Here is a 14,628-nt window from a genome sequence, read left to right as displayed (position 1 = left end):
AAGGTGCTGTTTTAAGTTACTTCAGATAGTTAAAATCCTATATTTCCATTTCATATTTTTCAAATACATAATCCTTTCCTAAAACATAACCACATTCTTTAAAATGGAATTAAACTTCATTTGTATGTGTAGTATGGAAAGAGAGATTATGCTTTAAATTGGTCACATTTCTGCCATCTGGAGGAAGAAAAATGAAGAGCATATTCAATCTGCTGCTGTAAATGACTATTTCTAAATTAATACATGGTAAGATTATATTGGTATATTATTGTGAGTTATATAGAGAACTGCTGACAATCAGAAATCAAAAAGGTTAGAGGGAAAGGCAGCTTTCTTTTCTGCCAGCGGCTCTCATTTTATGCGTGCTTGAAACTGGTGTTCGTTAAACGTGTAGCTATTTCCCAAAACGCTGGGCTGTAGAGACTGGAGCGGAGGGGCGAGGTGGAGGAGGACAGAGTAACATTCATTTGTTAGATCAGGGATGTCAAACTTGTTTTCACCGGGGGTCACATCAGCCTCATGGTTGCCTTCAAAGGGCCGTATGTAACTTTAGGACTGTATAAATGTAGGAGTAGTCCTGAAATTACATTTGGCCCTCTGAAGGCAACCTTGAGTCTGATGTTGGCCCCTGGTGAGAATGATTTTGACACACCTGTGTTAGGTAGTCCTTGCATGTGGTTAATACACTGCAAAAGCTCAATGTTTAAGGGGCTATTGAAAAAGGTTTTCATAATGCCTATCCATATATTAGCTAAGAAAAGCCATAATAGCCTGTTTCATTTGTGAACTCTCACAGTGTTGTGAAGGTCTGGATTCTGGTCCCAGGCTCATAGGAAATTCTTTTGGCTTCAGTTTTAGAAGTTTGACTTTTAATTCAGCAGTTGTCATTAATATCAAATACATGAACAGTAGTGGCAGGAGGGAATGGAATGCAATATTCCATCATCCTGACTGGATGGTGTATGACTTAACCAGCGTTATTTCACTCTTTTTCAGTCTACTGTGCCTTAGTATGTATGTGTGTAGGAGAAAGGAGGTTGTAATACACTGGCTCGTCTTCATACATTCAAGAACATAATGTAAAGTCCTCTCTGACAAGGAAACCCATAACTCACTGCCTAGTTTTCTAATCTTAGTAATTTCAGAAGATACAGCTATAAAATTTTGTATTTATTTGGAAATTATTTTAACCACTGTTTAATAATACAAGACATAACCGGGAAGCTCAGCTGAAATCTCATTAGTATAGGCCTGCAGCAGAGATTAAAAAAAACTAACAATGGTAGTTGAGAAGAAACAGAGTTCTGGTAGTTGGCCATAAATGCCCTAATGTTCTTCTTAATGTTATCTCTATGGTTACTTTACTGTAATTCTTTTTTACTAAATTATTATTTAAGATCAGTTTAGCTCAGAAATAACATCATTTGCTCCCTGTACTGCTTTTAGTACATCTGATTAAAATGTCAGTGCAATTGCTAAGAATTCCATTGACTTAGTGAGCATTGGGGCAAGGCCGTTGCTGACTAGGCTAGGCATACTGACTTTTCTCAGATGTTTTAGAAGTTTATCGTAAATCTTGCCATTTTCGTAGCCCTTGTTCTCAACATTCACACAAATAGATGCAGACATCTTGTTACCTGTCAATCTGGAAGCAGCAACCAGAATTCTCCTACAGTTCCTCTTCTCTGATACTCACCAGCTGTGGGTGCCAGTGCATTTGCTCATGCTTGTAGCAGCACTGAGTTCCTAGGGATCTGCAGCTGGAGATCAACCAGGCCATGGGTAGTGTTGAAATCGGATAACACGGCCTGCCTGGGGCTTAAGATTTTATGATCTTTCTCCAAGTGTTTCTTCCAAATGCCAAAGAAAACCAAATACATAAAAATCAAACTGACAATCTGATTAAATTAGTTTGAAATGAGGTAGGTGAGTTAGTTAAAAATACCAAATTTATATTCTGATGAAAGAACAATTGAAGGAGTGGTGAAGAGACTGCTGACTCTAATTTAATTGTAAGCCTCAATTCAAGAACTCTTCTTCTGTTCATGAAATCAGATTACCCAGCTTAACCTTAAAACCAGATTGTATATCACTGTGGTTTTTCTCAAAACAAACTGAAGCTTCCTCCTAATGTTCTACTGTTCTTTGTGAATGCCAAATTTGTTCTTTTCCCCGGCACGCTTTTGAACTTTGCCAACTCTAGAGATTTAGGAGTGACTCAGAGGTGAGAGACATTTCTGTATGCTCTCCCTTCTGAAACATTAAAAGAGTTTTTTCCAGTGATCTTAGTTAAACAAATTTATTTTATTTTGTGCTGGAAGGGACTGACGTTATGTTGGTTTGGGGTTTGTGGATTTTTGTGGCTTCTTCCCCCCATGCCCCCAGTGTTCATTACCATAATGGAAATGGAACTCTAGTAGTTGTAACTGCATCCAAACAGAATTATTTCTTCTTGCTATTCTTGTTAATGAATAAAAATGTCACTTCTTAAATGTCATTTGAAATACTGCCGTGCTTTAACAGTCCAAGGTCCCATTTCATGCTTACTTCTTAAGTAATATTTTGATGGGTTCGTTCAGAAGACTCGAACGATGCTAAAGAGCTGTTGAATTCTTTCTATTCCAGTCAAACAGTAATCATAGAATAACAGTCTGGTAGGGAGAGCATCTGGTCAAATTATCTGCTTGAAATTTGATCAGCTTCAAAGTCAGATCATATTGCTCCAGATCATACTCAGTCAAGCTTTGGGTATTTCCAAGGGCAGAGTCTCTCTGGCCAGTATGTGCCCACAGCCATTCTAGTTTTTTTCCTATATCTGATCATAACTTTGTGTTGCTGATACTGTCCATTGCTTCTCATTATTTCATGGTTCAGCTCCAAGAATTGTTTGGCTCAGTCGTCTTTATACCATCCCAGTAGGTAGTTCAAGATAATAATGAGATTTCTCCTATCTTCCTTTTCTTCCTAAAGATGAACAGACTCAGACCATTCAGCCTCAGACATTGCGTGCTTCAGCCTGCTAATCGTCCTAGTGACTTGTTAGACTTGCACCATCCAGTATGTCAGTGCCTTTCTTGTACTGGGGAGCCTCAGATTGAAGACAGTTCTGAGGAGATGGTGTCACAGTGCTGAACAGAAGGGAATAACCACTTCACCCACTTGCTGTGTTTCTGCTAGTAAAGCAAAGTCTGGCCTTGGGCTGCAGGCGGCACTGCTGACTTGGGGTCAGCTTTTGTCTGCCAGTACCCTCAAGTGGTTCTTTGGTTGCTTTCTAATAAGGCAAGTGCCCAGCCTGTATTTTTGCACGCATGAGGTTATTACATCCCAGATGCAGATCTTTTAGCATTTACCTTTGGTAAATTTAATGATATTTTATCAGCCCATTTTTCTGGCTCACGAACATCCCTCTGAATATCCTCCAGGCTATTGATCAGTCCCCCCAGTCTGTAGCATCATCTGCAGACTTGCTGGGGACGCTTCCTGTAATGTTCTTTGGGTTATTGCAGAAGATAATAATCACAACTGAAACACACAGTTGTGCTACATGATATACATATACATATTTTAGGAAGAATAAAATGGTTTGTGTTTATAAGCTACTAATTTCTCTCTGTATTCAAGTACGTATGAAGTTTAAGTGTTCTGTAAGGTGGGTGACTACATTTATAAAGGTTAGTCAGAATAGCAGGTAATAGTGGAAGAAAGCCAGAAACATCAAATGATAAAAAGTTGGAGGGTCAGCTTTAGAGTAGGGTGGGAGGGAAGACGTTTCATCTAGAAGGTTGCTGTTATTACTTAATTTGTGTTTCCTTTTCCATTCCCCACGTTTACAAAATGAAGAGATAAGGTGGACTAATGTTAATTTTGTTTTTGTCAGGACTTGACAGGAGCAGAATTATATACGCAACCAGCTGATCTTTTGCATCCAGTAATTTATGCCACTGCCATGGTTTTGCTAATGTGCCTGTTGATGATCATAGTCAGTTACATTTACCATCACAGGTATGAATCAAAGTTACTAGACTTAAAAAATTAGTTTCATAGTGCTTAGACTAATTTTTCTTTTTAAAAATACAGTGATCTGCATTTGTGAGGGTTTTTCCCCTCTAAAATTTGTTGATGCAAACTAATAGTTAAGAAAGTAGTTATTTCACGTGTTTTTGAGTATGACCATGTAGCTCTTGTAACCATATATCTCTTTAATTTTTCACGTTTGCTTCATGATAAGAGTCCACTCGAGCACGATGGTAGAATTTGACAAACTCTTCAGCCTTTTATGCTTCTGTTGATGTGAAAGCTTGACGCCTAAAATTTTTGAATCAGGCCCCAAATAGTTGTATAAAGCGAGTTAATAGGAGGGTGTTTTAATTTCTTCTGATGAAGACCAGAGATTATATTTGATTACAAAGTACATGATAGTCAAACAATCATTAACAGTAATTATATCTTATTTATCACAAGTGTATCGTGCTAGTTTCTGAAAGACAATAATGCAGCTGTGTTTTATGTTGTGTAATTTGTTTCTTTTAACAGTGTGATCAGGATCAGTGTAAAAAGCTGGCATATGCTAGTTAACCTGAGCTTTCATATTTTCCTGACATGTGTGATGTTTATTGGAGGCATAACTCAGACCAGGAACGCCAGCATTTGCCAAGCAGTAAGTAAACATGCAAACACTTGAAAAAATAAGTTACCAGTCTCATACTCCTATATATGTATCCACCCCCTTTGCCTTTTGCAGACCTGTTGTACTGTACCGGCATTTTCATCAGAATGTAAAATTTTGATTAAAAAAATGATCTATTTTTTTTACTTTTAAGATTTCTCTTGTGTTTTCCTCCAGCCATGAAGGTAAAACTAGTGTGTTACCTGAAAACTGGAAAAATATTTCAGAAGAGCAACAAATATTTTTTTGTCCAAAATGCTGTCACAAAGAAATGTGATACCTGTTTGTTTTATTTTTGAGACTTACTTGTTATGAAATTGTTTTATAGGCCTTTATGTGGCCTTTACAGACCATGAGAAAACTGATTTCCACAGGTATTAAAAGAGTTATTTCTGTTTGCTCAGTACAACCTAAAGGGAAGGAGAGAGTTTCAAGTCAGAGACCAATGCTTTCTGTAAACAAACATCACTGGCTTTATTGAGACTGCTCTTGTATATTGATTTGGTTTTTTAAGATTTGGCCATCTCTAATTCAGTTGCAGTGTTTCAGTATAATAACAGTCGCCACTTTGGAATTATATCAGTGAAATTTTTGTTTTACTTTTTTCGATCCAGTGATTCATAAGTTTCTAGTCCCTTAGCATAATATTCCATAATGCTTCTTTTTGAATTTACGGTACTTATTAGGTTGACAGTTCGAAGTGTTGCAATAAAATGTCTGACCCTTCTCTTACAAATATGAGGAGAATGCTTGTGTGTGTGCACACACATGTATATGGAGATGAGGGAACGGTTTGACAAACTGTAATCTTTTTTCTTGTGTTCTTGGAGACAGTAATCCTCCAAGAGAATTTCTGTGGTATGGAGGGGTTAAGAGTTGTGCTTTCACTGGTGACTGAAACTTGCAAGGAAACCATCTCCAGCCAATTTATCAGAAACTGAAGCGTCACCTCTTCTGTGTGTGTGCTGAAACCTACTTCTTGCAGTCACTTCATCTGAGTGTTGGCTTTTAAGTAAAGAAATACAGGACAAGCAGGTTGTGCCTTTCCTCAACAAAACCCCAGGGACTTAGAAGAAGTTCTGGGAACTCCCAAGAAAACAATGATCCCTTCAAAAAATAATGCAGATACAAATGGATCTGTCAGACAACCATTTTCTTAACAGTAGTGCCCAGTCAGTCTGTGAGGCTGACTTTGCATTAATGCTTGGGCTGGTTAAATAGCCAAAGTATGACACGTCTCTCTTTTTCTTTTTTTCGTATGGTATTAAACTCACTGAGTGTTAGCAGTCTATATTTTGCCACTTGCTACGTAGTTACTATAGTATCATTAGTTTGCTGTTCCCTTTTTTTCAGTTTGAATAATATCTGTAACACAAGACATTTGAAAGTGTTTCACAAAGTGTATGATTGATATGTAATCTTAAAAATGTTGGCCAGCAGAGTTGTTCCCACGTTAAGTTTTCCTTCCACTAGAAGCAACTGCAGATCTGTAGCGTTTCCTGATTCAGCTGATAGGAAGATGGATTTGCATAACATTTTGCTTTTTTGAAATCCACAATGAACAGTCATAATAAAATAAGGGTTTTTTTTCTTCTCTTGAACTGAGCTTTTGAAAATTCAGGCTCTGTGCAAGTTGTGTGCTAAATTATTTAACTTGTAGAAAGGAAATGTTTAGGGCTTCATTTTTTAATTATTTTTTTTTAAGGTTGGGATAATTCTCCATTATTCCACTCTTGCGACCGTACTGTGGCTGGGAGTCACATCTCGTAATATTTACAAGCAAGTAACCAAAAAAGTAAAAAGATGTCAAGATCCTGATGAGCCACCTCCTCCACCCAGACCAATGCTGAGGTGAGCTTATTGTTTGTTTCTGCAGCTCGTTATTTTCCAGGTTACTGTGCTTATGTTCTGGCCAAAAAACGTAACAGGTCACTGCTGTGTTTTTGCAAGTGCGTTTCATAAAATACTTTCTTTCCAAATCCACAAAGTCATTTCTCAGCATTATGTTAAGGAGAGTGAGGTGAAGGACGATTGGTCTTGGCGTATTACTGTTGCAATGCTGTGTTCGTGATTTGTAAGCTAAGAAATGGGTGGTGTTTCAGCGTCACCACTGGAGCTTTGATTGGGACTTCAGAGAGCAACACTTCCTATTAAGTTATCATAGAAGGAAGAGTATGGAGAACTCTGTTATCACACAATTAACAAACATTGCAATTTAAATAAATAAAGTTTAATATGTTTTCCAAAGATTGGTTACAAATAATTTGAAAAATAAGTATCACTCATTATCAAATGAAAATAGAGTTCTTTGTGAAGCATTCCTCTTAGAATGTTTGTTTCTGAAGTCACTGAAATGAGACAAACTGATTATCTGTGAAGTTCTCATGTGAAATACGTTTTAATAGAAAACGTTAACATACTTTGTTCACGGAGCTTACTGAGCCTCTAGATATTAATTAAAAACTGCTAAGCTGAATTTCTCCACAAGGTGGCAGAAGTTGATTAAATTCGATTAGTTACAGGCAAACACTTGGAAAGCTTGATTTTGAAATAGAGAGACTGCAGAAAATCAGAAATGTTTTTCTGAATATCATCAACTAAGTACAAGCATGTAGAAATATTTGATAAATTAGAAGGTAGATGGTTGAAATGTATATCACTTAAGTGTTGTCTTTGCTGTCCTTTTAAAAAGAAAAATAATAAAAGTTTAAAAAAGTAAATCTGTTGTGTTCACTGTATGATATCATGCCCATCATCAGCTGTGTGCCTTCCAGCAGGGTACTGGGGAGCCTTTTTGACAGCCGTTGTGATTATTTTTTTTTTCCTCATAGAGCTCTTGCTTTGGAAAATGCTGCAGTAAAATTACCGGCCTCAGGTGCAGTTCTGCATAGACCTACACATGTACATACCATTTCATATCTGGATGCCTCATCTGTGACAGGGGCAGTAACTTTGGAGACAAGTATCAGAACAGAGCAAACTTGCTTCGTGTTTTTCAGATTTACTCAACGGCCAACTTGTTGCAGATCAGGGATTTCTTTAGATGTGTACTGCTTTTGCATGGAATAGCCATAGAAGGTTCTTTTTTTGTTTAACAGTTGTTTTTTAAGCTTATGTTCAAAACAAAACTACCTATAGTGGCACAGCACAAAGAGTTTTGTGTAAGAGCTTCTTGCTTGTTTGGAACTGGTCACCTACTGTTATCATGCCCCTTGTTACTGGAATTTAGAGAGACAAACCAACTGATTCTTTGTTGGCCTCCACACTTTTTATATTCCTCCTGCGTGTGCCTTTTCAGAATTACAAAGGGTCTTTTGGAACAGAAAAAAAAGCAATGATAAATGTATGTAGGTACACATTTTTCTCCTTATTTTCTATATGTAAATTATTCTACCTTATTTTTTTTTGAGTTTAAAGGAGTTGGCCTTACAGGTGATAGGTGGACATGGTGTTTACACTGATCTTCAGTTCCCATAGGTATTTTCTGAGAGTGGAGTTCATACCTGTTAAACTTCCTTCCCCTCTAGCATAGATTAGATGTATTCTTAGATTTATCATAGAATAACTTATTCTTTATTTGGGAAAATTCATTGCATGCAAGGCAGTTTTGTTGGTGCTGATGATCTTCATTTTGTATTAAATGGGACTTTGTCACAGGTCATGAACAAGATGGAAAAAGTCTTTGAAATGGATCTGGGGTTCTTCAGAAAGCTGCTGTAGGCGTTAGAGGGGAGATTTTTTGTGGCTCATAGCAGCTGTTTTGAGAAGAGAGTGCAACACTTGGCACTGGCTGGAATTTCTTAACTGTGAAGGACTTTATGCCAAGTATATTTTATTGCCATGCCAGGCAAGAGAGTATAAAAATAACTGAGCTCCTCAGCTGCCAGTCACAAGAAGAAAATGGACTTTGTTGTGCAGAAGCTGTGTTTTGTTCAGCAGACTACAACAAAGACAAAAGGAAATAGTTTCAATTTTTTTTATGTAAAAGAATTGCTTTACAAAGAACCTTGCTGAAGATCTTAATGGGATACCTCAAGTAGAGCATAAAATAAAAATATTTGTATTTTGTTATTTTTTTTTTAAAAAATACAAATATTTGTATTACTGTAATGCAAATACTGGGTGACTGTTCTACTTAGAAAGACAACATTTCACTATTTACATGGGTTTTTGTTACTGTCCTAACACCTCTTTTGTACCCATTTCATTAGATTTGTTTTTCTCTTTTTGATCTAACTTAAGGAAAAGTTTTAGCTTGTACAGCATTCAGCTCCCAAGTCTGAGTATTACTGCTTGCATCCTCTAGCATGCTTTGTGTGTGTTTTTTTAATTACTATTTTGTTCATACATCTCCTTGTTGCATGGTAGCTTTGGTTTGTAATTTGGACTCTTAGGAACTGCTGAAGGCTTAGACACTGCAACAAACAACCGTGCACTTTGTTGTTGGTGGTGGTGGTGGTACTCAAGGTCTCGGAATGGTTCAAGGCCAGTTGTAAAGATGTTAATTCGGTGCAGCAAGCTGAACTATGGATGCAAACAATCCATATTGCTTCACTCTTTCACCAATAACAATTTGCCTTGTCTAGAACCAGCTTCACCTGTCTGATCATGTTTGAGTAGTGGTGCCTCTTTGAGGCAGTGATTTGTTAACTTGTAGTGAAAGATAAGTAGAGTAAGATCTGCCACAACAATCTTTTTCATCTGGCCAGCCTCTGATTCCTGCATCAAGATATGGAATAAACCAGTTCTATAGGATTCAGCATCTAAGAAATATCCTTAGTGTATCTAGACTTCCAAGAGACTTAATTTCTTTTAGAATGTTATTTTGTGTCTTAAGTGAGACAGCAGTAACTTCTGGTGAATAATCTAAAATGGAGTGGAAAGGTCCAGGACCATCAGTATAGGTGTCTCTTGTTGAAAAAGCGAACTACCCATCCACATGTCACAGTAGTAGTTGTCACTGCATGTGCTAATCTGAATTTGGACTGGATTAGCAGAGTGCTATTAGAATTATTATCAGTGATTATTGACCTGCCACTAATGAATTCAATGTGAATTTATGGAAATTGGAATAAAAGTTAAATACTCAAAAAGCACATGCCCTTGTCCTTGTGAAGGCTTAAGATTTATTAACACCAGCACAGGGAAGCAGGAGGTGCATACTATGAGATTAGAGAATCCATTAAAAATAAAGAAATAAAACCAACGCCACCCCCCCCAGGCTCCTACACACACACCCACACACACACACACCCACCACCCACAAGTAACAGGAGTTCTTATGGCTGATCATCTTCACTCAGTGTCCATAATATTAGGCAAGTTCATCTCCAAACCACTTACTGCTTTCTTTCCAATCTTCTGTATTCTCTTCCATCAGTTTACAACTAATGACTGCCAGCTTTTGCTTCTTCCCTCTGTATATACTTTAATTCAGTGCCTGCAAGGGAGGTAAGGAGTTGAGAGAGGTGGTTCACAACAGGAGGAAAAATATTATAGCAAGGAAGAATTAGAAATAAATTATATTACAAAAGCCCAAACCTGATTTACCCTATTTATTTTCTTAAAGAACTTGCATATTTTCAGAATCCTGGAAAGCTTGCATTTCTGTCAGGGTAACTGAATTCAGTCCATTGCCATTAAGCAGCCACTGATATAATGGCTTTACCTTCTAGGTTCTACCTCATTGGTGGAGGGATCCCTATCATTGTTTGCGGAATAACAGCAGCAGCAAACATCCGAAATTATGGCAGCAGACCTAACGCTCCTTAGTAAGTACCATATAACTGAGAGTGCTGTCTTAAGATTTCATGGATTTCATTTTCTAAGTACTTGTTGCAAATAATTCTGATTTTCCAGAAAACATAACACAGCCAAAGTACAATTGTGAACTGATAAAGCATAACTGACGTGTGAGGAGATGTCCATTTTGATTCTTTGGTTTGTTTCTTTTCCAGTTGCTGGATGACTTGGGAGCCTAGCTTGGGAGCATTTTATGGACCAGCTAGCTTTATAATTTTCATAAACTGTATGTATTTTCTCAGCATATTCATACAACTAAAGCGTCACCCTGAACGTAAATATGAGCTGAAAGAACCTGTTGAGGAACAGCAGCGTCTGGCAACCAATGAACATGGGGAACTGGCTCATCAAGATTCATTGTCTGTGTCTCTGGTTTCCACATCTGCTTTGGAGAACGAGCACAGTTTTCAAGCCCAGCTGCTGGGAGTGGGCCTTACTTTGCTTTTGTACGTCGCTCTGTGGATCTTTGGAGCTCTGTCGGTTTCCCTGTATTACCCCATGGACCTAATCTTCAGCTGTTTTTTTGGGGCAACATGTTTAAGCTTCAGTGCCTTTCTTATGGTGCACCATTGCATTAACAGAGAAGATGTCAGGCATGCGTGGATAATGACTTGCTGCCCTGGAAGGAGCACGTATTCGGTGCAAGTAAACGTGCAGCCCTCCAGTTCCAGTGGAACCAATGGAGAGGCCCCCAAGTGCACCAACAGTAGTGCAGAATCTTCATGCACAAATAAAAGTGCATCAAGCCTAAAAAATTCTTCTCAAGGCTGTAAACTAACAAACTTACAAGCTGCAGCAGCTCAGTGCCACCCTACTTCGCTGCCATTGAACACAGGTCCTCAGCTTGATAACAGCCTCACTGAACATTCGGTGGATAATGATATCAAAATGCATGTAGCTCCCTTAGAGGTACAGTTTCGGACAAACGGACACACAAGTCGGCATCATAAGAACAGAAGCAAGGGACATCGTGCTAGCAGGCTTGCAGTATTGAGGGAGTATGCGTATGATGTTCCCACAAGCGTGGAAGGAAGCGTGCAGAACGGCTTACCTAAAAGTCGGCAAAGCAACAGCGAAGGGCATTCAAGGAGCCGAAGAGCCTATTTGGCATATAGAGAACGTCAGTATAACCAGTCCCAACAAGATAGCAGTGATGCTTGCAGTACACTTCCAAAAAGTAGCAGAAATACTGAAAAAACAATAGCTTCCAACAACAAAAAAGATATTCTAAGGAAACCAATAGCAGTTGAACTTGAAAACCAACAAAAATCTTATGGCTTAAATTTAGCCATTCAGAACGGACCACTTAAAAGCAGTGGACAGGATGGACCCTTGCTCACTGCAGACAGTACTGGTAATATTAGAACTGGGTTGTGGAAACACGAAACTACTGTGTAGCATTATAATTCATTGCGGGACTAATCCATATGAACTGTGATTACACATTCCTTCAAGCTGATAACACTTTTAAAGACTGTTTACAAACTAGGTACTTTATGCAGGGAGAGAAAAAAGATAATCTGCCAAGCAAAAGATTGTATATGTTACTATCTTTGCTGTTCTTACAAAGATGAACTTTTGATATTTTGTGAAATATTTTTTTGAAGCGTCAGTCTTGAGAGATGCAGAACATAACTTTGTACATTTTAATTTTTTACCTGTAACCCTGCAGATGTGTCCACAACACATTTCAAATTTGTATTTAAGTGTATAATAAATAGTATTTTCTACAGCAGTGCAATGTTGCACTTATTTGTTGTTTTTTTTTTTTTAGAGGTTATTGCACTGAACGTCATCTTGATTTTATTACCTAATTATCTGAAACTTAGAAGTTTCAGTTACTGAAAGAATTTTTTGGTGTCTGAAATAGACAATGCCAATAGCTCAATTAATTGCATAAGACCTAGAATTTGTGTCAAATTAAGAAGCTACATCTTATAGAGATTTTTAGTGTAGAGGCAACTTGGTTACTCAAAAATCATTGTCTTGTATTGCTGCATACGTTAGTTATATTTTCAAATAGTTGTGGATTGCACTTGCACTTGCACTTGCACAGAGTATTGGTTTACTTGGTAACATTTTTGGATAATACTGTGCTTTACCTTCATAATTATTTGACTGGGATTGTTTTTTTAAATTTGTTTTAATAATTTGTAATTGAGAAGGTTACAAATGTTGACAGATAATAGATGCTAATTTGCGAAGGTTGCCAGTACATATCTGTGGAAACTAGATCAGCTCTAATAGTATGGAGGAATAGTAGTGCAGGTGTTTCGATAGGTGGTGATGCGATAGTCTGTGAAGACTGTGACCAGGGTGCATAATCAGGGTCTTCAGGTTTGGTGTCAATATAGAAGCTGCCTCTGGAAAGAGCGTTTAAGTTGCGAGTTCACTTTTACTCACCTGTATGTGACAATTTGCAGAATAATCTTCTCCAATGCTGTACAGCATCTGTGTTTAAACAAAAAAGTTACAGTAGCAGAGCTATATTAATAAGGATATCAATTTTCAAAAGCATGTAAATTGCTGCAGAAGAAATAGCTAAAACATGGCTTCCTTTACAATAATGTAAATGCTGAAAAACAAAAGCTTTAGTTAAACCCTAATTTAAAGGTAATTGCAGTATAATTGCAAAAATTAGAGTCATGGTCAAAATACTTCATGTAAAATGACATATTGTAAACCAGATTGAGTTGAGTATGGTTTTCTATACTTAAGTTGTTGGCAGCTTAATGTGAACAAGATGATATTTTATGTCATCATGCTGCTGTGGCAAGTTTGAGGTTGTAGTTGCAGAGTAATGCTTGAGGCTTTACCTGTTGCCAGTACTGAGACCCTTTTTGCTAAAACTGCAAGTACATTAAATAGTAAAAAAGGATTCTGGGTGATTGAGTACTGAGTACTTACAACTCAACGTGTAAGAAACAAATGGAATTGGATTGTATATACTTGGCTACTTGATCACCTAATTCAGACTTGTCACTGTTGAATATTTTAGTTAAGTGTATCTGTCTGAATAGCGATACAGATCTAACGTTCTCAGTTCTCAAATGCTAAATAATTTATAATGTAAGGACTCAGGTATGTTTAATTATTGCTTGCCAGGTTTACTGCACCCTCTACTGATTGGTTTGATAGTCTCAACTAATCTTGGACGTGTTGTATTAACACAAACCTCTCCAGTAGGACAGTGTTGTTAGGATTTGGGTTCTGGTTTAGCTTCTTGTGAGTAGTTGCCATTCAGGAATTCTTAAAGCAACACTTTGACAAGGGGATGACTCAGTTTTGATTGTTATTCTGGTTTACTGGCTTCAGGAGAAGTAGCTTTTAGCTTGTAACCAACCTTCAGCTAATGTGTGGATAAGTGCTCAAAAAAAAAAAAAGGGAGTTGAATAGGTATTACCGAATAGAGGAATTGAAACTAAATGTCCAAATATATGTAAAATATTTACATTTTAAACTATTGGACAAGATACTTAAGCATCTTGGACAGCTTATTGCCTTGTAATTGGAAAAAGAAAAAAAGTTGTACGTGGCAGAAATATGTTTTGGACCTAGAAGTCAGAAGCAGTGACTTGATCCTATTCCATTCCAAATGCTGCGGGTCTGTCTCTCTTGATTTAGTGATGGATTGAATGAAAACTGAATTGAAGACAGTAAATGTAATGGCATGTGCTGGCAGAAACAGCTCCCTGAGCTGAATTTGTATAATAACTAGCAGCAGTTCCTTCATACGCAGTTTGTAGACCCAAATGTAGGTATTTTTAGATTATATTTAATCTAAATCTTAAACTGTGCTGTTTTTTTAATACATAGTAACATATATATGTATTAATGCAAATAATTTAACCCTATTTTGTGTTTTATTTGAAATTATAGATCTAGAAAAATATAATCCATATATAATAAGGAAAAATGTCAAAACAGTCCATGGATTATTTCTTATTATCTGAACAAGGTATGATATGGACTTAGGGTAAGATCAATTATTCTTTAGAATCTGTTTGCCCTTTGCTTCTAGCGCTTGACACCTTCTGCACAGGTTTGGAATTGAACATCAGTTGTTATTGAAGCCGATCTTAAGAATGTGTTTATAATTAGTTCCATATATAATACTTCTGCATAGCTTGATAGTGTACCTTAAGTTTTGATGAGATTGG

General features: G+C 37.2%; 1 protein-coding gene and 1 long non-coding RNA gene across 3 annotated transcripts in view; one reads left to right on the top strand and one right to left on the bottom strand.

Annotated features, from left to right (window-relative positions):
- The window catches only part of ADGRA3 (adhesion G protein-coupled receptor A3), a 57,018-nt gene extending 44,815 nt beyond the window's left edge, over positions 1–12,203 (top strand). The window contains exons 15-19 of the mRNA XM_065060647.1: positions 3,878–4,002; positions 4,534–4,657; positions 6,372–6,517; positions 10,342–10,437; positions 10,624–12,203. Of these exons, the coding sequence (XP_064916719.1) occupies positions 3,878–4,002; positions 4,534–4,657; positions 6,372–6,517; positions 10,342–10,437; positions 10,624–11,866 (1,734 nt within the window). The 3' untranslated portion in view covers positions 11,867–12,203. The remainder of the gene's footprint in view (positions 1–3,877; positions 4,003–4,533; positions 4,658–6,371; positions 6,518–10,341; positions 10,438–10,623) is intronic.
- The window catches only part of LOC135579339 (uncharacterized), a 60,306-nt gene continuing 54,147 nt past the window's right edge, over positions 8,470–14,628 (bottom strand). For both annotated transcript variants that reach the window (XR_010472164.1, XR_010472165.1), the window contains exons 3-5: positions 12,872–12,919; positions 10,010–10,106; positions 8,470–8,606 (exon numbers count right to left, since the gene is read on the bottom strand). This is a non-coding gene — a long non-coding RNA (uncharacterized LOC135579339). The remainder of the gene's footprint in view (positions 8,607–10,009; positions 10,107–12,871; positions 12,920–14,628) is intronic.

Source organism: Columba livia, chromosome 4 (assembly GCF_036013475.1).
Source record: "Columba livia isolate bColLiv1 breed racing homer chromosome 4, bColLiv1.pat.W.v2, whole genome shotgun sequence".
NCBI classification, from domain to species: domain Eukaryota; kingdom Metazoa; phylum Chordata; class Aves; order Columbiformes; family Columbidae; genus Columba; species Columba livia.
The sequence above is the reverse complement of the archived record's forward strand: the minus strand, read 5'-3'. Positions and strand labels throughout refer to the sequence as shown.